At 41.5% G+C, this 22,627-nt stretch overlaps 3 protein-coding genes across 3 annotated transcripts; all 3 read right to left on the reverse strand.

Moving 5' to 3' along the window:
* Nucleotides 1-540: 540 nt before the first annotated feature.
* arpp19b (cAMP-regulated phosphoprotein 19b) lies at nt 541-3,209 on the reverse strand. Its single transcript, XM_080504486.1, has 3 exons — nt 3,085-3,209; nt 2,504-2,626; nt 541-1,624 (listed from the first exon to the last, which is right to left on the reverse strand). Exons 1-3 carry the CDS (start codon nt 3,127-3,129, stop codon nt 1,454-1,456), a joined length of 339 nt encoding a protein of 112 aa, XP_080360612.1. The 5' UTR covers nt 3,130-3,209; the 3' UTR covers nt 541-1,453.
* Nucleotides 3,210-4,677: 1,468 nt separating this feature from the next.
* rsl24d1 (ribosomal L24 domain containing 1) lies at nt 4,678-7,133 on the reverse strand. Its single transcript, XM_080504485.1, has 6 exons — nt 6,999-7,133; nt 5,771-5,884; nt 5,528-5,600; nt 5,380-5,443; nt 5,184-5,269; nt 4,678-5,006 (listed from the first exon to the last, which is right to left on the reverse strand). The coding sequence occupies exons 1-6, from the start codon at nt 7,077-7,079 to the stop codon at nt 4,933-4,935; spliced, it is 492 nt and encodes a 163-aa protein (XP_080360611.1). The 5' UTR covers nt 7,080-7,133; the 3' UTR covers nt 4,678-4,932.
* A 2,340-nt stretch (nt 7,134-9,473) lies between these two features.
* LOC308136426 (protogenin B-like) lies at nt 9,474-21,748 on the reverse strand (the record flags this gene model as incomplete). Its single annotated transcript, XM_080504763.1, has 19 exons — nt 9,474-9,860; nt 9,952-10,050; nt 10,171-10,309; nt 10,419-10,542; nt 10,840-11,022; nt 11,281-11,451; nt 11,717-11,844; nt 12,034-12,220; nt 12,345-12,440; nt 14,332-14,517; nt 15,195-15,500; nt 15,789-15,953; nt 16,554-16,801; nt 16,900-17,059; nt 17,187-17,483; nt 17,593-17,726; nt 17,865-18,009; nt 20,919-21,218; nt 21,682-21,748. The coding sequence occupies 19 exons, from the start codon at nt 21,746-21,748 to the stop codon at nt 9,474-9,476; spliced, it is 3,522 nt and encodes a 1,173-aa protein (XP_080360889.1).
* Nucleotides 21,749-22,627: the final 879 nt, after the last annotated feature.

Genomic DNA, 22,627 nt, shown 5'->3' on the forward strand with positions numbered 1-22,627 from the left:
CAAAATCAGGGAGTCACTATCAAAGGGCCAAGGGCTTGCAGACCCCTGCCATAGTCCCTTGTCCTCATCCTCTGTCCTATGTACCCTATTTGATAGGACAGTCATTAAAAAAAAAGTGACATCCTGCATTTTGTTTGGTAACCTTTGAATAGCACATAATTGAAGGCCAGTTATGATTGAGCCTCAGAGTACTCTGCACACTTATATTTGATGATGGCTATGGAATGCAGGAATTAGTATTTGACAATGATTCAAATGCCATTCTAAAAATGTATTTGTTTTCAAGAGCTAGATTTAAGAGGCACCATGTGTATTGAAAGATGGCAGCAGGTATGTGCTCATCATTGTCAGTGTATAAGATGTTCATCCTTTAAACAATGACTGATGCAGTGCTCTGAATTCTATCCTTACAGCAAATAAATCTGTGCCTTTGCCCATGCATGCCCCCCCCCCCCCCCCCCCCCCCCCAAGGTAGCTTTATATCAAAAAAGAACAAAGTGAAGACACAATGACACAAGGAAGTGGAAGATATTATGCAAAACTATTTTATTTACATAACAAATGGCACAGCGAGTGCACAGTGAATGAACACGCACACTCCAGACATGTCAAAGGAATTTCTTTCCATAAAATCCTAAGTGATTCCAGTCAGACAGTGAAAGACATTTCAGGCAAGATTCACAACTATGATTCTCACTGAGGGAGCAAATATTGCTCAAGAGGAACAGCGGTTCATTACTTTTAAGGCCATTTTAAAGGTCGGGATGAAACGAGGACCGGCAGCAGGTCATTGCATACCAAATGTTACTAATATGAGTTGAACGCAACTGGCTGCTACAAAGCGTGTGTGTATGGTCTCACGTTTTCAGTACTTTGACGGGTCAGAATCAAATCGTGTCACACAGAGAGGGAAAGACACAAACGGTTAAAGATTAGAAGAAAAGAGGACTTCACTTTTTAAACACACATGCCTTCTTTGCACCCGCATTGATGCAGACTGGTGCTACGCTCTCTGTCTAGCTCTTCATCAGAAACACAGATGAACACGATTCCTTCAGATCCTTAAAAACCGCAATTCTGCAGCCATTAGACAAACCGTATGGAGGCATATATCCTTAAAAGTGAAAATTTTCTGTTAAAAAAAAGAAGATTAGATTAGAATCTGCTCATATTTTTCAGGTGTGACTTCGTGCTCAGAAATCCGTGGGGGTTTAAGTCTCTTTTTTAAGCTCTTGAGGAACATTTTTTTTTTCAGCTACTACTATGCTGGAATTATCACAACGACACTTCAGTGTCTAAAGGTTTCCAATTGTTCTCAAGTATTTGGCTTGGTACATACTTTGTTCATGGAGAATATACATACAAAAGGAAACCCGACGGGACAAAACGTAAACAGCAGGTAGATTATAAAGTGGGCGTCGGAATGGGAGCAAAACGGTAAACGCAAAAACCATCAGCCGGCGAGTTTGCTGGCCACGATGGAAGTCTTTCTTTGAGGCAGGTCCTGAGGTGTTGGGATGTGATCCCCCGTGATCTCAGTCTTCTCCGTCGGGGCCGATGGCAACTGTTTGTTCTTCATCTTGGCCTTGGCCATGTTGTAGTCGCCAGAGTCGAAATACTTTTGCTGGACGGAGAAGAAGCCACAAAGTAGCAGTGAGGTTTGTGTAGCATAACAATGTGTAGGGCGAGTCTCAAAAAAAAAAAAAAAACATGAAACACCAATGACAAATGCATCACATACAGTCCAACAAATTTTGCAAAGTAAAAGCAGCAATTTAAAAACACAATTTACAAAAGAGAAGGGAAAAAAGGGCAATAGAAAAATATGGATTATCCATCAAACCAAATAATTTGATTTTATGAAACCGAGTTACATTGTGATTCTGTAACCAACCATTTTTTTTATATAAAGCAACAAATTATAACCTGCTAACCTCAACTGTCTCAACCTTGCTTTTTCCTTTTAATTCGTATTTATTTAACTTTAAATATATCTGGTTTATAATCCTCCAATTTAGTTTAATCCTGCACCCACTTTTTTACTTTCTATACGTAGAGTATTATTCGCTTAATTTCTTTTACATTACATAAATAATTTTTGAAAATTACACTCATTTTACAAAAATAGCATCGAGATCTTTTTGGTTACACAATCCCCCAGGAAGATGAACAATATGATTCTATATGTAGTAGCCCTCTGGTGTTTGTAACGTCTCTTCTGATAGATGCATGTGATTTGTTATGAAAAAATGGCGAACCAATTTGATCCATCCGATCATAGTTTATATGCACTACTTCTGCCTCAGATCTCCTAATATATACCCTGTTTACCCTCCGTGGCTGTCAGTAATTAGCAATGTGTTTTTATATCTTTACCGTGTGATAATAATGGGGCCGCACGGTGGCGCAATAGTGAAAGGGAATGCAAAGTCCCCAAACAGTCTCTTTCAGCATTAAATAAATCTGTGTCTTCAAATATGCCGATTGCCAATCAGATACTGACCCCTTTCTGGAGCCTTTTCCTGAGGAAGTCTGAGCCCACGGGTTTGGCTCCCAGGTTGGGGTACCTGGCCTTCAGCTTGGCCTCTTCTGCTTTTTCTGGGCTGATCACTTTGTCCTCCATTTCCTGTTGGAACAGAACAGACTGTCGGGGTGGGAATGTTCCAATCTGCTGCTGTGCGCGTGAGCAAAACATTTCCTTGGAAGTGCACACGTCTTTCCTCTTTCAAATAAACAACAGTAAATAACCGAGCACCATGACTTTGTGGAGAATTTCTACACCCATGAGGGTAAACGGATGTTTGGCATTAGCGTCAATCTTTTCCCCCCTTTCACGCTGCGCTCCGAAATTGATTCACGGACCTCGTGGATGAGGTCAGCCCTTTCTGTGTCCTCAGACACGCGGCTTAACTTTACCAGGAAAGGCTGATTGGAAGTTCGATAATTACTCCGCGGATGAATCGAGATTAGCTACATGCTAACTAGCATGGGGTGCTAGCCGCCTGCTATCTTGCCAGCAGCGGAAGCTAACCGCCGTTCATGTTGCTCACAGCGCCGCACTTTCCTCCCCCGGTCACCTCGTACCTGCTGCTCGTCCAGCGGCCTCGTATCTTCCACTTCCTCGGACATTGTTGGTGGAAATGTAGCCTCGGCGCGGAGATACTCGTGTGAAAGCAGCAGTACAGCTCGCCTCTTGTGGAGGATGAAAGACAGCGGCAGCCAGGCCAACGAATCAACGGTAGAGAGTCCGACGAGAGCAAGGCTCAGACCAAAGCAATCGACACTGCGACAGGTGGCTCCGAAACCAAGAAAAAACATAAAACCACCTTCGATTTAAAGTTGGAACAATTCGTAGTAGTAGTTTTTCATTAACTAAATAACTGATATAAGATTGAACTACTGTGCGATGAGCAAAAAAAACAAACCTTACATTTTAAAGAATTGACAAATTTAAGTCCAGCCCCATTCAATCCAGAGCCAGATAATTAAAATGAGCAAAATAGCATTGGGATACAAATAGTAGATAACTTAAAAATGTTTCGCTTTGTTTTAGTGCAGAAAGGTATTTTTGCATAATAGAAAAAGTCTGTTGAATTCAACCTGAGCTTTTTTTTTTATTTTGTGAATGAAAAGTCCAATAGTGGACTAGTGGTTCGTCCTCACATCACAGTGACAATGTCGCTCTCGCTGAGTTTCCTCCCAGTCTAAAAACATGCATGTGAGGTAAATTAGTGGTGTGTGTAGTTTTCTGTCTTTGCCTGTGACCTGTCCTGGCTTTGTCTCCATGGTAGGAGATGAGTGGAACTAAAATAAGAATCATTTCAGCATTATGCCATCTTTAGCAATACTTCCTGATGCTGATGATACTTCACAATCACTGGTTCACATTGTAGTGTTTTGTCAACTACTTTGATAAAACACTGGAGTTTCCAGCATATCAGTAAAAAAAAACCCAGCTATTTCAATGAATAATTCTCAACATTATTGTCCTCGTCAATTCTTCACTTTAAAAATGCTATTCTCAAGGCAGGATGAGACCCCCTGGCGGAACAGGGTACTATGGTTCCTCCCTGGACGCAGGCGAACTCCACCTAGTGGCATATTACAAATTAAAAACTTGATCTAAACATTTAATCTTTTAATAAAACTTCGTAATGGAATACCTGAATATTTATTCTTTGCTGTATTTTTATTTCAACATCAGTTTGAACGTTCATTCTTAATGTTCTTGAGATATTCTATGCTTTTGTTTTGATTTCCAAAATGGAAAACCTCTCACTTGGCTTTAAAATCAATCCCAAATGTTTGACTTTTTGTTAAAGTGGCAATACAATGTAAACTTGGATATGAATACAGCATTTATTCATATAAATTTCACTAATTTTCATCAACACTTCAATAATTATTCTCCATCAATAAGTTTGAGACTTTTTAGTTGTTAAAACAGTAATAAGGAAAATTACAGTTAAGAGTTCCAACTTTGATACCAGACAGGATTCCTGAATGAGCAATACGAAAATCCCATTAGAATATTGTACAGTTATACATTTTCTTAACTTCTACATTAGAATTAAGGTGTTAATAATAGAACTGACAAATGTGCCATGATTTTTCTTTTTAAAATGCAGCTTTACTTTTGTCTTTAATAAGTGGCAATAATCTCACATAAGATTGATAAACAGATCTCAAATATTTATTTCATCAAGTAATGCAACTGTTGAGTGTATTTACAGCTGAACCATTACCAAATTTAAAAAAAAAAAGGATTAAGCAGTAAAATGCAACTGTTGAGTCAATGCTTTCAGTCTTGTAATAGCAAATCAAAACTCTTTATATGCATCAGCTGATATTTGGAAACTTTAATTCCAAACAGAAGTACAATATAAATGAAGGATTTCATCACACAAAAGGAACGACTGCTCTGGTGTGAGATTAACCATCTTCGCCCATTTCCACATCTTCTTGTAACTTCTGCACCATTTTGTCCTCCATCTTTTTGGCCTTTCCTGGAAAAACAAAGAGAATGCAAAGCATGTTTGAAATCACCACCTTTTGAAATTCCCAATTTATCTTTCACAAATATGTACCATAAATAACATGGTGAAATACAAACTTTGTTGACAGAGAGACTGACGATATAGCATGGATGTGTAATTTGACAGTGTGCTGATGTTTATGTTTACCTGCGTGTGGCGCTTTGATAAGGTGAATATTTTTCTTGACTTCGCAGATGGCCTCCTCTTTCTCCAACTCCTTGCCCTTCTTTAACCTACACAACGCAGAACAAAAACAGATGTTAAGACTCTTTAAATCATCGTTTCCTTCTATTTCATTGATGCCAAAAATGGGATGAATGACAAAACAAACTGCTCCGTTTACCTGTTCATGATAAATCTTGCCTGTCGTTTCTGTTTGATTTCCTCCACCCGCTTCATCGCTTCCACTGTTGAGATATGAACAAGTCAGTAAACAAATAAGCTCCAATAAGCTCAGAGAAATGCTTCATAGAATAAAACGTATACATTACCTGTCTTTTCCCACATCTGTCTGTTGTACTTGACAGGAATATTGCGGCGCTTTTCAAACTCCAAAGCGTTATCCTGAAAGAAAGAAAGTGTGTTTAATAAGGCAGAGTTTAAAAAAAAAAAAACTAAATAGATCACACACACACACAGAGAGAGAGAGAGAGAGACAGAGAGAGACAGAGAGAGAGAGAGAGAGAGAGAGAGAGAGAGAGAGAGAGAGAGAGAGAGAGAGAGAGAGAGATTACCACGGTCAACTCTTTTCCTGAAGACTTTCTGAAAGCTTTGGTCCATCTTGTTTTTCTTGGGTTTCGCTTCTTCTTGAAGTTCTTGTGGCATTTTGATCGGCAGAATCTGAAGGACTACGTTTATTAAGAAAGGAAGGGGAAAAAAAGTTAGCGCTTTACCACAACACAATAATCCAGTGTTGAGAGGAAATTCAACAAAATTTTAACATTTTCAGATTAAAGCCTATCCACCAGAGGAAACAACAGTGTTGTTATTCGTGTTAACTAATTCAAATTTGACATTACATTCCTATACTGCTTTAAAACCTTGATACATCATGAGCAAATCTTTGAGGCGCTCACGAATTCAAACTAGAAATTCAGATTCATTGAAATACATGTCGTAAATTCAACCTCACCTTAATTCCAAACATTTTATAGATGTGTCTTTATTTTAGTGAATTAATGTGTCACACAAAGCTTACAGTGCAAGTCAATGATTACGAGTGCCACAAATAGGAAAAGATGTCCGAGAAATGCTCATGCTAAAAATGCATTACTGCCTTTACTTAAAAACCTACAGGGGTGAAAGCATTCACATATTCCATGTACCAATATGAGTCAGATCTCAAATTACATGTAAATTTCCAACTACTCTTCAAAGACTGACACAATTGAAAACCTTTAAAAATCAAAACAAGGTCATTGATGATATGGTCAGCAGGACTTCACACAGTTTTTCTGAGCATCACAGCCAAAACCAAAAAAAAAATGGATTTGGTGGAAACATAGTGCATTCTATAAAAGATAATAATAATAACTCACGCACAGCACGAACCCTTTTGGAAGGGATTTTTACTATGTTGTAAAATATAAAAAATAGTAAGTAGATAGTAATATCATCTCATTTCTTTGTATTCAGCTGCTGTTCCCAGCTATTACCAGCAAAAGGCGCTAATACTCCACCAGGACACAACGAGGCCCGATGGACACAAATCACCACCTAACTCTAATAAAGACAATCAAATCAGAGCGATATGCTTAACGCATATGAAGAACAAATGGAACGTTGTCTGCTCAGTTCACCTTTTTGTTTACATATGACTATTTTCTGTTCGACAGTATACATCCCACGTGAGTGAGTCGAGCACGTTATGCTAGCATCTGCATTAGCCGAACTGCTAACGAGTCAAACGTGAGATCTTTCCGGGCATTATAACGTTTCCCAGACACAATAACGACACCGTACCTTACAGTCGTTCCGTACAAACATCACTCCATGTCCAGGGTAAACGGGTCCGGAGCAAAAATAGCACTTTTCGATGCGCATTTTCGCAGCGGAAACGCTGCGTGGCGCAGCGGACAACAACAAGACCGAGCCGAGTCTTCTTCTGCTGCTTAATACTCGAGAGCTGCTGATGCCGTGGGAGTCTGCTGCCCCCTAACTGGAACATTTGGTACTACCAACTCTACATGTATGTTCAACCATATGGAGGAGAAAGAAAACAAAAAAGTACAGTGACGTTTTATCATTGGACTGTAGAATTCTGTTTTTCTCTATCTGTAATATTCTATAATAACTAACTAGAAACTACCCGGATGCTGCCAAACTGCTAAATGCCCTTCTCATAAAATAAATTTAACACAATACGACTGATAAACTGACAAATTGAATAAAAGATCTTATCAAAGGATTCATGCTGTTCTCAAACATGTAATAACATCTTACCTTAACCTGATGGAAAAAATCATTTACAAACATAATTTGAAGTACCTAAAGAAACAAAGTTCAACACAAAATGCATTTTTCCAAGAAAGTTTTTATTACCTAGTATTTTCGAACATCTTGAGAGTATCAAAAAAATCAGTTGCAACAATTCACCACATAAAATAATTTGCTTTGTTGCTCACTTTGGATTAAAGTATTTTGGTATTAAAAAGCAGAAATATCAGAAAACCATAACTTAAATAAGAACAGTAAAATCTACACTCTAGATCTACATATAAAACCTGAGTCAAGTCAGCAGAATTACTTGTGGGTCCAAATTAATCTTCTATATTATTACATGACACAGAAAAAAACTTGAATTACAAAATTTATCGTATTGTGGAATCTGTCACGTTCAAATTGGGAAAACTTTTTTGGTTCACAACAATATGCTCGAAGGAATATTCTAAGTAGTTGTAAAAAAAAGACAGCGGAGCAGTTTTTGACATCTCAAGCTTAAAAAAAACAACTATGTAAAAATGCTTTTTCTAGTATTCAAACCCAGTGGAAATCATATCCCATATAATGCAGAAATGTTCAGAATGTAAATGAAAACCAAAGAAAATCACTAAATAACAGAGACTTCAAGCTTCTTTGGTTAAGATAATTTGTATTACAAAAGGTATAAAAATGATTATGTTGCTCTTCACACATTGGGTTTTCATTATGATAGTCAGTATCCTTCAATGTCACACCTGGACAGAAAATACAGAGGAGAGAGACAGAGAGAATCCCTCCACATACTGCTTTGTTCGTGAAAGGTGACAGACGATTCTCAGCGAAAGAATAAATACCATCCTCCGCCACTGGAAAGAGACACTGGGTCTTTGGTCTTGTCTCAATACGTCATCACAAGGATCAACTGAGTAAAAAAAAGCCATACCCATCTGAGGAAGCAGACAACTCTTTGGATAATAGCATCGGCATCAACGCTGCGTTTAGCAATGGTCGAGAAGGCAAATGGAACACAAGCCGAGGACACTTGTGTTAAAGCTTTCACCAGAATAAAGCATCAATTAAAATTTACACTACGAAATCCACCAGTTCGAAGGGAAATTTACATCATTGGCAAGAAGAATATTTTGGCAAACGCATCTTTCATTTACACCCACTAGACTTTTGGTTGCTTTAGAATATTTATCGTAATTTCAAAAAACTCTTTGGGTACAATTTCTCCTGTCTTTGGATGTCATCTTTCATAGAACGTAAAGCCCTTTTCATTTTAAGGCCAAGTTAAAGCTTTGGGTGTAGTGCGCTGGAAATGTCAAACAGTACAGGTTTGTTTGATAAAGCTCTAAAATAGTTTGACACAATCTAATGCACTTGTCGTCTTCACATCATACACCATTCCAAGAGAAAAACAATGTGAAACAAAAGCTCTTTCAACTGTGAGAAGAGAAACTAGAAAATAAATGACCGAACAGAGGCAACAACACATGGCAATGAACGCGTTTTCACTTTGTCCCCTGAGTCTGAGGTAATACTGCACACAAACCAGGTGAAAAGGGAGGTAGTCGAGTCAATAAGAAACGGAACACTGAGGTAGGTCATCAAACAAAAGGCTCGACTTCCACCCTCCGCTCCAGTGGAAAGTAATTAAATATAATGGAAAATGTATCACAGTACATTTCTGACATTCGATTTAACATTCATCGTGGGTGAGCTTTGGTTCAGGACAGACAACGCCAAACGCAGACGAACAGGTAGAAAGCTGTTAAAAACTGGGAAAACAAACAAAAAAAACAAACAAACAACAACAGAAAAAAAAAAATGTTATAACAAACATTCATACAAAATCCTGAGGTAAGTTCCGAAGCTGTGGCGCCATTTCCTCCGTCGCAGCAGCGAGCTTCCTGGTCCTCGCGGACAAACTCCCGAGGGGCCTCACACAGAAAGCGAACGAGGTGGAAGTGGCGTAGCTCCGGCCGCTGGTGAGCAGGCACGGGCCGGGTGGCGTCAGGAGCTGGCTGCCGGGGAGGCGTGCGAGGCGGGAGGGGAGCCCTCGGAGGCGGAGTGACGGAAGGCGGGGCTCGGCTTTTCCTCGCGCGTCGCCCGAAAAGACGGCTTCGCCCCGGGGACAGAGGTCACGTCGTTGGACCCGATCGAGTCGGGTCTGGAGCTTCGGCGAGTCGACGGGTTGCTCGTCTCTTCGTTGCTTTCTTCGTTGGAGTAGTGTCCGGAGTCGCCCGTCTCCTGGCTGCCCTCGCTGGTGTGAGAGCTCTCCGAGTGAAGGGGCCCGTAGATGATCTCCCGGGACGACGGCGGCAAGGGTGCAGAGCCCGGACGCTCCTCGTACCTCAGGACGGTTTTACCGGCCTCGTACAAGCTGGCCCTCGTTTCAACCTGAGGAGGAAGGCGAGACAGCAATGACATAAAAAATGAAACATTGTTGGAAGGCACATCTGGAAGAGCAGAAAACGTCATCGACACTCACGTCGCAGTCAGCTGGATTTCTGACCTCCCTCTTGAAAAGGAGCCACCTCTTGCTTTGACCGACTGGACCGGAGCCATTAATGACTAAACTGGACGCATCCTGATGACGAGGAAATGAGGGGGACATGAGAGACGTTTCATCGTTAGATGAAGCGAAATCCTGCGACAGTGAGACCGGCATTGATCAGAAGGTCATTTAAAGCTCCCATGCGTGTCTCACCTTCGGGTCTAAGAAGTGATCGCTTATCATTGGCACGAGCGCCTCAACGTTCTCTATGTGATGCTCACTGGGCAGCGACAAGCCAGCATGTGGACCTTCAGAGACTCCCACAGCAATCACTTTAGGACTGGAGGACTTTCTATTTGTCATGAATGAAAAATAAACATTATGAGAAACTTGTTGTTGCAAAATATTCCTGTAAATGTTTTTTTTTTTTTTTAATTCTTAAAGACTTTTATGTTCAGTACCTTGGTCTGCCCTTACTGATCAGGATCAAGGCACACATAACAATACAGGCCAAGGCGATGCTCACACCAACAATGATCCCCGTCATAGATCTCTGATCGATGTGGTAGAGACCATCAGAGTGCACTGGGAGGAAAAAACAAAACAAAAAAAAGTTTTCAGACAGAATTATTAAATAAAGAAATGTAGATAGTACCGAGTGAAAACAATTAAATGTGTATTCATTTTACTGTCGTATTAGATTAGGCACATACAAGACGTTAACTAGTAAAAAGAAAAAAAACCATTGTCTCAGCTTGGATTTGAACCCGAAAATGAACACAACTTGAATGTAACAGTGAAAATCACCTCCTTGTGGTTTCCTTCCTGCCACAGAAAAGCCTTAACATACTATACTATACTCCGGCGTTTCAGGTTGCTGACCTGTGGTATCTGTGAAGCTGTCAGAGTGTCTGGGGTTCTTGCTGCGGTGGGTGTTTCCCCGTCTCAGCGCCAGCTCCACGATGGCAGAGAAAGGCCCTTCGCCCACCCTGTTGCAGGCGGCGATCTTCACCAGGTACGAATTTCCCAGCTCCAGCTTCTCCAGTAGAGCCATCGTGTGAGTTCCTATAAAAAAAAGCAGCCACTTCACATGATCTATTAGATCCCGATACCAAATCATTACCACAATTGCAGAAATTAAGCCCTGTTGTCTTTCTAGTAACGGCTCATTAAGACGGAAGCTGAAGAGGAAACAATGGTGGACTGTCACTGATTCACTGAAACCCTCGATTCAACAAAATGTCAAAATCATCTACAGAAAACAATCGATCATTTCATCTTACTTCCACAACACCAATTGAGGATGAAGGTGAGCAAACGTACCCTCCCGCTGTATTTTTTGCCAATGTCCAGCCGTCCAGTCTCTTTGTGAAGCGTACAGGATGGTGTAGTGTGTGACCACTGCATTGGGCTCTGTGGGCTCCCTCCAGGACACCAGAGCAGTGTCGTCCTCAATCAGAGTGACTCTCAAGCCTGCAGGCGGTTGACTGGGCGCTAAAAGCAGAGAAATCATGTGAACATCAAACACACACGTAAAACTTATCTAATCTCAAGTCTGAATTCTCCACAACCGCGACTCAGAGGCTCTCATAATCTCGAAATATTAAAAAAAGAAATACTGGAGAGCAAAGAATTAGAGGTTTGTTTCCATAGATTCGATGCTGCACGTTGAAGTTGAACTCTTGGAAAAGAGGGATGGAGCACGAAGAGCACCAAATTCATGACAACACAAAAGCTACAGCATTAATCGGTCCACTACCTGCTGGCAGAGTCTGACAGTGAACGACGGAACTCCAAGGACTCGACATCTGGTCCACATGAAGACGCACCACAAACTCATAGCGTGTGTTTGGAGCCAATTTCTGAACCGTCACACTCTGCTTGGTCCTGCGGAAAAACAATATTCTTACATTACATACGGTTGCTGGGCAATAATCCAAGGCTATGTTTTTTGAGTGAAGAAAAATAAATCATGAAACATAATCATTTAAGCATTGATGAAACTTGAAGGATCTTTTGTCAGTATAGAATAGATGACTTTATTCAGAGTTACTCTCTTGTTGGACTCTTCCTTACGTTTGCAGGTAGCGGATAGCGGAGGCATTATGCGTGCCCACAGGTGTACAGCGGACTGTAAAGCGAACAGTTTTTCCAGGATTGAAAGAAGGACGACTCCACCGCAGAGACACCGATGACGAATTACTGGCCAGGACTGTCACTTGATGCGGAGGTGGAGGAGCTGCCGCCGTTTGGTCTCTGGCCGCTAATTTTAATGCAAACAAAACAAAAAAACAAGTTTTCATCAAATTCATTCCAAGTCCAAAGTACATGTACGATAAACTATGGTGATTAAAAAAAAAAAAAAAACATTAGACCAATGTACTTACACACACATCCCTGTGTGCTAACTGTTTGGTCCGTCTGATAACCGTCTCCCACTTTACTGACTGCAAGAATTTTGACATGATATTTTCTTCTTGGATCTGGAAGAGAAATAAATGACATGAAGTTATTTATTGCAATTTTGCTGAAAAGAACTCACATTTCCAAAGCGGATCATTTGAAGCATTGAACGGGGCAGCTTTTGGCAAATGAAATGTCGAATAATAGTGAAGCTGGTGGTGGTGGGGTGGGGGGTGGGTGTCAACGAATAGACGAGGACCTATTTAGAAAAAGGCAGACGTGAGTAATTAGCCGCAGGAGGGGGACATTTGCAGGTCATAACTGGCCATCCCCCATGGACGGACAATGCGTGGCCTACTGAGTCACCCCAACCCCTCATTCATCATGTGTTGTCTTGTGTAAGGAGCATGAGAAAGATCAACCAGCTCCTGGGCTGAGTAAAATATGGTGACATGATCAATACGCTTTATGGAATTGTTCACAGAATAGTACTGAATTTGTTTTTTTTTGTTTTTATTTAAAGTGTATAAACAGTTACAACTATGGAGGTTAAAATTAGACTGTATTTTAAAAATGCAATACAAAAAAAAAAAAAAAATGCAATTTTGGATGTAACAACAAAGGTGTATCTTGTCAAATATTTGGGCAGTACACAAAACATGCGAGGTTGAATCAAGGAAAACAGAATCATAATTAGACACAGTTGTTTTGCTCCTCAGGCTGGAAACATGTACATTAAATGTAGGCATACGAATTCCCTGTTTTTAACTTTGAAAGCTACCACTGCCTTAGACCCTAAATCAGGGTGTTTTTTAGGGAGTGTTAAGATTTGTTTTATGCCTCCAGTGTGAAAGGTCAGCCTTTGGCTATTGACCAGCGAAGGCAGTGTGTCCAGGCCTGCTGTGGGGGCTGGGCCCAGGGGCAGTGTTCAGCTGCTGGGATCCCAGCCCCATGGGACTCAGGGGGGGTTTGGCTGAGGTCACGGGTCAGGCCAAGATAGAACAGAAAGAATCTGGGTGCAGGACTGTGGGAGAGGAGGTGGGCCCCTTTTGTTTCCTCTTTCACGTTGTTCCTACTGCCCTTGTGTTATAGCCTTAAACTTGGGAGCAAAACCTGCAAAACATCACTTCAAATCGGAGCCTGGTGCTGTTGATAGCATCGGCCATATTTGGGCTGTTGAAACCTGCAATTTGTCTGATATCAAACACAGAACAGAGCAGACTTTTATTAAATTTTTTTGGTTACTACTGATTATTGATTATTACTTTTAAAAGAAATCAAACCATTTACACTTATGTGGTACAACAGAGCCAAACCAAGCTCTGTTCGAATACAAAATCAAATTGTTGGCGAGGTTAGATTACTATACCTTGTTTGACACTGCATTTATAATGCTTTAATAAAGATGGGTGTTGCTTATCTACATAAAGAGCACAGATGACCATTGGGGGCAGGGTGCTAATCCAAGACTGCTGTGTCATGGCGAGAGGTCAGCGACTCTGTCCAGCCCTGTCCCATCCCTTTGGCTTTTTTTTTTTTTTTTTTTCTTCTGTGCTTTGGTGTCCAGCTTAATGGGGGGAAGTGTTTGGGGGTCTCATAGGGCAGGTCTGGCCGTGGACAAAACACAATAGCGCGGCATAATTATGCAAGTCTCGGGGATGGGAAACGGTGGTGGGAGGGACATCTGGACTCTGACCTCTAACCCTGGGAGCCTGATCTCACACAATACCACGGCCAGACTGGAGGGGGACCGCTGGTTAGACGAGAAGGTCAGCTCATATTGATTAGGGACAAAGGGTGGAGATGCAGATGCAGCAGCCAACTGCCCACTGAATTAAATTAAGTGACGCAAACAAGTCCAGCTTGAGGGGGGTAATCGTTTTCTGTTGTGTGCGGATCAGAGCTCGAATCCTGACAATAGAAACTCGCTAAAATAGTCAAATGTAGGACGAGAGCCTTCCAGTTACTCACCAAGGCCACTGATGGTGTAGGAAAAGGTCTGCGCCTGCAGCTGTATGGTGGGCTGCTCGGGCTGGCCTTCTTCATGGTAACACAGACGGAAACCCTGAACGGCCACAGAGACTGAGGGGGTTTGCCAGCGTGCCACGATGGCTGTGCAGTTAAGTGGTTCAAGTTGAAGAATAGGTGCTGAAGGCACTGAGTTGAACAGAGAGAGAGCATGATCAATTCATTTGCAGATTTGGATTATTATTGAGGACAAAAAAAAAAAAAAGACCTGACATCATAAACAAGATTGTGAATGTACAAAACATTATTTTTAGGTGTTATACGATTCACATATACCGTTTCCTTTATCATTTCCATTGACAATTTACAACGAGCTTTCAATTCAACAAAGGTGTAGCGTGGACTGTACAAAATGTATTAACCAAACTTTTCAAACAGCAAATTCAGCTTTTAGTGGATAAACAACCTCCCCCGGCGGACTCGGCCATGAAAATAGCCTATTCTTTCCCCCACATAGATGCCTGAGGCCCTCTCTTTATGACCCGTGACTGAGGCCACTCTAACATCACTGACAGCGGAGGCCAAAGGTTTCTGGGTAACCAACACAAAGACTGTGGGACAATGCTACAAGAGCAAACTCTAGTCATATGCCAGCAACTCCATGTGAACTGTACTGATCCTCCTCATATTGAAAGGGCAGCAAAATAGATACGCTAATTGCCACATTGCTACTTTTCGATCACACTTCTATATCTGCACTTGAGCCGAAAGACATTATGCGTCAAAAACTTGTGGATTATTTGCGAGAATAAATAAACAGGCCAGCTCGAAATGACGGCAGCTTCCTTGTGTATCAGCAGATTTACCTTTATTGCTGGAGATCTTATGTGTCCGGTGCGACGTCCACGCCGATGGTTCGCACCAGCCGACACGTGTAGCTGCAGCCATGCGGAGCAGGTAGATGGTGTCAGGCTGCAGGCCCTCCAGAAGATATTCGGTGCTGTTCTGCGGCAGCTCCAGAGACACAACGTTGCTGTCCACCGCTGTACGGTAAGAGAGTCTGTACGCAGACACCCGGCCGCGGCTCAGCTTGGCCGGCAGTGGCTTCCAGCTCACCTGGATGTCCGTTGAGCTGTGACTGGTCAGACTTAATTCCGGGGTACGAAGAGGCACTGCAGGAAAACACAGACATCAGAAATCCAGCACGCCGTCACATCCATGTGGATCGAGGCTTTTTCAGATTAACATTCCAGTAAAAACTAAAAGGACACTTTATCATCACATATAATTCCCAAGAATCAACTGTCAAATATATAAGATGTCTGTTCCAACAAGAGTAATATTGTGCTCCTCTTCGATCAGAATGTGCTCTGTGCACACATCACTTGTGCGCCTGTTGGCTTAACTACCTGAGTGATTTATTGCAAGGAATGCCGGCAGTCTCATGGCTGTATGCTTACCATCCTCCAGGGTGTGTTGACTGACTTGGTCTGACATACGACTGGCTCCCATTGGCATATAAGCCACGATGTAAAAGCTGTAGTTCCGAGCTGGCTCAAGGTCGTCAATGATATAACTGGTTGTGTCGTTGCCAATGACAACTTGGTATTCTTCGTTGTTTAGACCTGATGTTTCAAGAAATCAGAAAGGTTAAGAAACACAAATTAAAATCAAAGGAAGACTGACATAAAGGCAAACAACAACACATTGAATTTACTGTCAGTGTTTGAGAAGAATGCTTCCAGTTTCTTCATATCACTGATTTTTTTTTTTTTTCCTTCCATCCATTGTTTCGGTAAGTGTAAATGCACAAACAAACCTCCTTTCAGACCACTTAAACATAATAAGAGCTCACTTAATAGAGTTGCTTCGCTGTGTTTTTAGTGGTTAAAGTGAACTATATCCTGACATTATATGTCTGTAAAACAGCAAGACTTTTGAAATGGAGGCCTGTTCCTTTAACTGCAAGTGGAATGAGCTGGGGAGTGGACAATGGGCCGACTAAGCCTGTTGTTATTTAAGCAAAGTCCTCCTTGACCTCTGCTCTCTGCAGAAACAGCAGATGGCCTTCACCGAGGAAAGTTGATCACATCTGAGAGAGTGACGTCGCTTGTTATGGTTGACCATCAGCTTGTGTCTCTTCACATCTTAGTGCGCTCACGGGTCAGAGTTGATTTTTGTTTTGTTTATGTTGTTGACCGATGTAACAGTCATCTGAATCTCACCTTCAGCCTTCATGTAATGGATAGAGTAGGCGATGACTTTGTCTGCATTGTAGAGCGGTCTTTCCCAGGCCAGTAAGATAGCAGAGCTCGAGATGGTTTCAGCATGGATGTTTCTTGGTGCACTGGGTCTATCCTCAGACATGACAACAATAAGGCGTGCCAAGGACAGCACAGAACCTTGCTCGTTCTCTGCCACACATTGGTAGATGGCATCATCCTCAGGGATGATCTGCGTAATGACCAGTTTACTGTGAAACAATTTAAAAAATAAAACAACGGGAATTAGCAAAGAGCAGAGAGGAATAACATCAAATAGTTTCAGTTGAGTTTATGAGTTACACAATACCTGTTGTACATCTTGATCCTTCCATTTAAGTGAACTGCTTCACCGTTCTTTAGCCAGCTGATGCGTGGCGGAGGGACTCCCTCTGCTTGGCACATGAATCTGGCAGTGCCTGCTCTTGGACGGGTCTGGCTCTCGGGCCTCTCAACTATATTTGGTGGCACTGATAACGAAGTGGAAGAGAATCGTCAATGAAGATATAGTCTGTTACCAGTCTGTATCACTCAGCAAAGCTCACACTGTGTAGTCTGAAGACCACTGTCGTAAATTGATCAAAGTATTCACCGTACCTAGAACTGTGAGGTTGGCTGCAGCAGTGGTGTGGTTGCGGGTTCCTGGCGTCGTGGCCCTGCAGAGGTAGACTCCACTGTGCTTGGAGTTGACATCACTAATAACCAGATTCCCATTGCCCAGTACTTTGGCATTATATACGTCAATGGGTTTACTGTCAGCGCGGCTCCAGGAGATGATAGGCCAGGGATTACCTGTGGCCACACACTCCAGCACCACAGTTTGATGTTGGGAAACAGTAACATTTTGTGGTCCCGCAATAATTCTGGGCCTTTGACGTGGTTTAAGGCCAGCATCTTGATGAGAAAACAAAAACGGAAAGAACCAAATTAGTTCAGTGTTTCACATGGTATACTATAAAATTGATGCTCAGTCAAAAAACACAAGCTGATGCAATGACTGTACCTTGGTTGACTGTCAGTATGGCTACTCTACTCTTTAACCGGGTACCAATGTTAGTTGCAACACATCGATACTGTCCAGCATCTTCCAGTTGTATATTGTAGATCTGAAGAACTCCATTGGGCAAAACTGTTATTCTGAGGACACATACACATATACATAATGTTAGTGTCAAGCTGTCAAGTGTCACTAACAGATTTTGACCACTAAGATACAAAACCAAGTGGATTATTTTAGGACTAACATGTCTAAAATGACTCAGTGTGTGCAGGCACCTGTCTGTCTGGAGAGGTAGTGTGCTTTGGTTGAGCTCCCAGGTGATGGTGGCAGGAGGGTTGGAGGTGACTGCACAAGAGAATCGTGCCACGGAGCCCTCGGTCACCACCACAGGCACAGGATGCAACACAAACTCTGAGATACCTGTTAAAATAAACGGGCATATATCATGATCAATTAGAAATTATTTGGACTAAAATGTAGTGTATAACCAAGTAATAGTAGTTTCTCTCCTTTCCTTCGTTTTGCCGAAAAACAACATTTCCTTTCAATTTTGGTAGAACGTTATACATTATGCGTTCAATGCTATGACTTTGATGGATGCTAACTGATTATATAAAAGGAATTGATCCCTGTAAGACACCCTGACCATGCTTTTGTGCAGATGAGCAATCAGGTTCTATTCCGGCCAGCTGGCCCAATCAATGGATCAATTGGAGAATGACACTGAATGATGCATCATCATAGATAAAAACTAATCAATACACTTTGCTTAAAAAGAACTGAAAGTAAAATTACTAACACACAATGCTGATCAACAAGGGTACAAATATGTTAAACAATTTTGTCACAGACGGGCAAACTAAAGCAATTTCAGTTTTGTGCATATGTTCTGAAGGTTTCTATGGCAAAACATTTTTTTTTTTAAAATTTTGGAACATGTTTACATCCATTAAGTAGGAATATACACTTGTGCACAGTTTGCTGAGTAATGCTTTGTGCTCATTCAGAAAAGCTTTCAATAAACACCACCCTCAATCTGCTTAAACAGAAACACACACTATAAGATATAACCAATGACCTTCATTCATTAAGGTGATAACTCTCCCCCACCCCCCTCACTCACAGGAAGTATGTCAATATCATGTTAAAGGAAATCAATACCCTGTTCTTCAACTGCAACTCCACATTTAAATACTGAGCTCCGGGAGAGTGATATAAAAGAGTGCCTCTGAGATTCAAGATTGAATCTTATTATTATTACATCAACAACATCATATACTAATGTTGTGAAGTGCATCAAGGTGCAGCCTAAACAACATCCAGAAATGACTAATGGATGCGTTTGTGGATTATTCATATGAACAATATGTTGGTTGTTTAAGTATAAAGTTAATTTGTAACATTAAAACTCAAGATGAAAACTATTTGCCTCATCTGGCCATACCTTGTCCAGACTAGAGATGGACTGGTTGACGGGTGAGCATGTTTAAAATACACTGCAGCATGGCGAGAACTTTTAAACCTAATGTTTCTGAATGTAAGGGATGAAGGGTGTAGATGGTGGGTGTGGCCTCCAGTTAATGTGGTCACTTCTGCCGTTGAGAACAAAAACTCGGTGTCTGGGTGAACCAGCATAAGGGTTTCTCCTAAGAGGTCAGAGTTCACATCACATCCCCCCACTTCTCCATTAAATTTTAGGCAGATCGAACCCAGTTAAACCATCAGCCCACAAACCAGTACCTGGTGGTTCCTGTTTGTTTTTTGTTTTGTTTTTTTATCCGTATATGAAATGTTACTACATAAATAAGGCACAGCTGGATAATATTTTTCTAAATGCTCCTACATTTTTTTTGTAATAAAGACGTGACATCTATCTTCTGACTGTAAAAAAAAAAAAAACTGGACATGTGGAAACTGGTGATTCAGTGCAAAGACTAGACAACATACACCCAAGATGAAAACATGTTTTGAACCCACTATTTACTATGTGTATCAGGCCTGTTCATTCACATGACAAACTGGCCCTTCTTTAACAAAAGCGCTCTGCTTGACAGGGCAACAGAGGGGCCAACGCAGTGAAAGGGATTGTGGTGTGAAAGAAAGAACAGCAGGGCAGCCCATCCAACGCAGGGCTGTGACATCACAAAGCCTTTCCACTGCTGACCCCTGACCCCCAGGACCTCTGGACAGAAGGGAAGCACAGAGGAGTCCCATCCTCCACTCCACGCCTCCAGCTGACCAAAAAAACCTTTAACCCTTTCACTGACAAAAGACTAGATGCCAGACCAAACTTGACTTTTGAAGAGTTTTATATGCTTAACTTTCAGGGTTGTTGTTGTTTTTGTTTTTTTAAATTGCTATCAAAATCATTAAGAAGATCTGCAACCCAAGCAGAACCGTGTGTGTTCATATATCTATTAGAAACGTCTGACCCTACATCTTGCATCCCTGTATTTCTAACTCTTGAGCCATCTGAAAATTGTATAGTTTAGCAATATTGATTTTGAGAAAAGCTTTGTGCAAAAGATTTGTGCCAGAGTCAAAATCGGTATTTTGGAGAGGGCCACACAAGTTTCCATGACACCAGTCATGGGATATCCTTTCTAAGACCTGTGAAAAGTGTCCATGGTAGACCAGGCCCACTGAATAGACACAGCTGTCCTGTCCACTGATATGTGGACAAACAAATGCCCTGAAATCTAGCCTTTTCTTTTGGGCCAGTCAGGGGCACTCCAAACAAAGGCTAAAAGGCAAATGGCCTTTCAGAGATTCCTCTGTGTAGCAGACCATTCAGCAATTACACAGAGCAATAGTCTGCAGTGACAATGCAATCCCACCATCATTTAAAGAGAGAGAATCAACTTTGTATCTGTTGCCAATGTTTTTTTTTTTTTCCAGGAGTTCCAAAAACCATGTGCAGGTGAGACTTTTCCCCAAAAAAGAGAAACCATCAAACTTGGCATATTTAAACCTCTGACAGCTAATTCATAGAGTATTTATGAGCTTTTAGATTGACTCTCCATCTATCTTTAACTGCCTCTTAAAATGGTCCTATAACAGGACTGACAGCTTTAAACTCAAGCATGGGCAACATGCAATGACATGGGAGCTCAAGCTTTAGAGGTTTTCCCCCTGTAAAGAAAGAAAAAAAAAAAAACCACAAGGGTGGGAAGGGATACATCTGCTTCCCATCTCCAGGTTTACAATCCATGAACTTGCCATTCGGAAGCTGGCATGTTGACAACACCACAAAGAGAACATCACCTGCAAGTTGAACCAACAGGAAAATCAAAAATACACTACTTTTACACTCTCTGCCCCCTACTTACTAGCGATAGTCAGACGTGATCTTTGGCTCAGGATAGCTCCATATTTGTTCTGGGAAAGGCACTGGTAGAACCCTTCATCGGAATCCTCCTTGGTATGCTTTGTCTTTGGTATGTACAAGGAGCCATTCGGCAGAAATGGCACGTGTTCACTTTCTGCCAGCTTTACTCCATTCTTCAGCCACTTGATGGTGACCGGAGGCTGCCCATGAGCCTGACAGTCCAGTACAGCTGGGTCCTTTGGTAGCACAGTCACATCTGTGGGCTCTGTGATGAAGGACAACTCGCTGAAACATAAAACGCCTAAAGAGGAAAGAAGCAGAAATCCAACGATGAGCATTGCATGAGCTGCACAACATCTATCATAATTATATGAGCAATAATCATAGAACAAACACACAGATATTTCAAGAATGTAAATAATTTTTTAGAACCGACAACATAACACAAAAAGACAGGAAAAACTGATCTTATTTCTTTCATAAAGCTGTTCAGTATATCCATGTGACGTTCACTGCCTGGCGTAAATATCTGACATTAAAATAAAGCTCAGCAAACAAAATTACCTAATCAACAACCAATAAACTAACATATAACAGCGTTATTAAGCAATCCCTCTATTTGCGTCCTCTTAGAAAAAATGCGAGTCACAACAATTAAGTTGTATTTTAAATAAGGAGCGACACCGCGAATACAATTAACGTAGAAGACGTGCGCTCATTCACAAAGACTGCGTCAATAATAACAACAATAATGAGAAACTCACCCGATAAAGGAAGAAACAAGACCAAAAGCAGCCAGCGCTGGACTCTTTTCATCTTAAAATTCGCCATTTATCCAGTATACTGTCATTTTTCTCCCCCCCACCTCCGCACACCGCCGCTCTCCAGCGTGCCGTCCGCTGGTCCCGGGTGACGCTTCTGCCTGGAGCCGAGCTCCGAGCTCCGATCTGGGGTGTCCGGGGGGCCGCGGCCCCGCCTCCTCGCGCAGGCGCAGTGTGGGTGGGGCTGGGGGGCTCCGGGGGTCCGCAGGGGACGACCAGGAGGGGCTCTGACCAGGACTTAAGCACTTTTTTTCATACATTCACGATGTTTATCACAGCTAAAGTAAGACGATTACATAATCAGATGTAACATGAATCACATGCATAAAAGTTGTATGCAATATCATTAATGAGTGCTGATATCCGACAAATATATGTCTTAAAAATTGCCTAAACATGACTTTTTTAGATATATTGGCATATGGTTGTACTGGCTTTATGTACACAACAAATTATGTCAAATACGGCATGAGTGGCAAAAAGCAAAGGTGTATATGTACTGGTAATTGTAGGTTGATAAATGCTGCAAAGGTTTATCTTACATATGTCAATGTCTCTCACTAGTTTAATGACTTTAGTATTGTTAGTTTCACAGCTAGAGAAATAAATGTGGAAGTTACCAAATATAGTCACTTGTAAAATAAAGCTAAATGTGACTTTGAGCTTGATAACTGTGATTATAGCACACATGCAGCCATTTGAGCCAATGAGAAATTCTGATTAAGATTAAAATGACTGTACATGATGCATGCAATAGGGGCTGCAGCTCTTTTCGTTGATATTGATGCTGTCAGATCGACAGTATTAATTCAGTGTTTGTGATCATACCACTAACCAGCTTCGCTGTGCTAAAAGATTACTGTTTGAATTACCCTTATGATGCAAAACG

This window comes from Blennius ocellaris (genome assembly GCF_963422515.1).
Source record: "Blennius ocellaris genome assembly, chromosome: 11".
NCBI classification, from domain to species: domain Eukaryota; kingdom Metazoa; phylum Chordata; class Actinopteri; order Blenniiformes; family Blenniidae; genus Blennius; species Blennius ocellaris.

What these genes read in the sequence shown, in the direction of transcription:
- arpp19b (XM_080504486.1), bottom strand. Translation starts at nt 3,129, where the DNA reads ATGTCCGAGGAAGTGGAAGATACGAGGCCGCTGGACGAGCAGCAG. An exon ending in GGCCGCTGGACGAGCAGCAG is followed by an intron (nt 2,627 to 3,084) that starts GTACGAGGTGAC and finishes CTGTTCCAACAG; the next exon opens with GAAATGGAGGACAAAGTGAT. An exon ending in GGAAAAGGCTCCAGAAAGGG is followed by an intron (nt 1,625 to 2,503) that starts GTCAGTATCTGA and finishes TTCTCCGTCCAG; the next exon opens with CAAAAGTATTTCGACTCTGG.
- rsl24d1 (XM_080504485.1), bottom strand. Translation starts at nt 7,079, where the DNA reads ATGCGCATCGAAAAGTGCTATTTTTGCTCCGGACCCGTTTACCCTGGA. An exon ending in GCAAGATTTATCATGAACAG is followed by an intron (nt 5,270 to 5,379) that starts GTAAACGGAGCA and finishes TGCGTTGTGTAG; the next exon opens with GTTAAAGAAGGGCAAGGAGT. An exon ending in TATCAAAGCGCCACACGCAG is followed by an intron (nt 5,007 to 5,183) that starts GTAAACATAAAC and finishes TTGTTTTTCCAG; the next exon opens with GAAAGGCCAAAAAGATGGAG.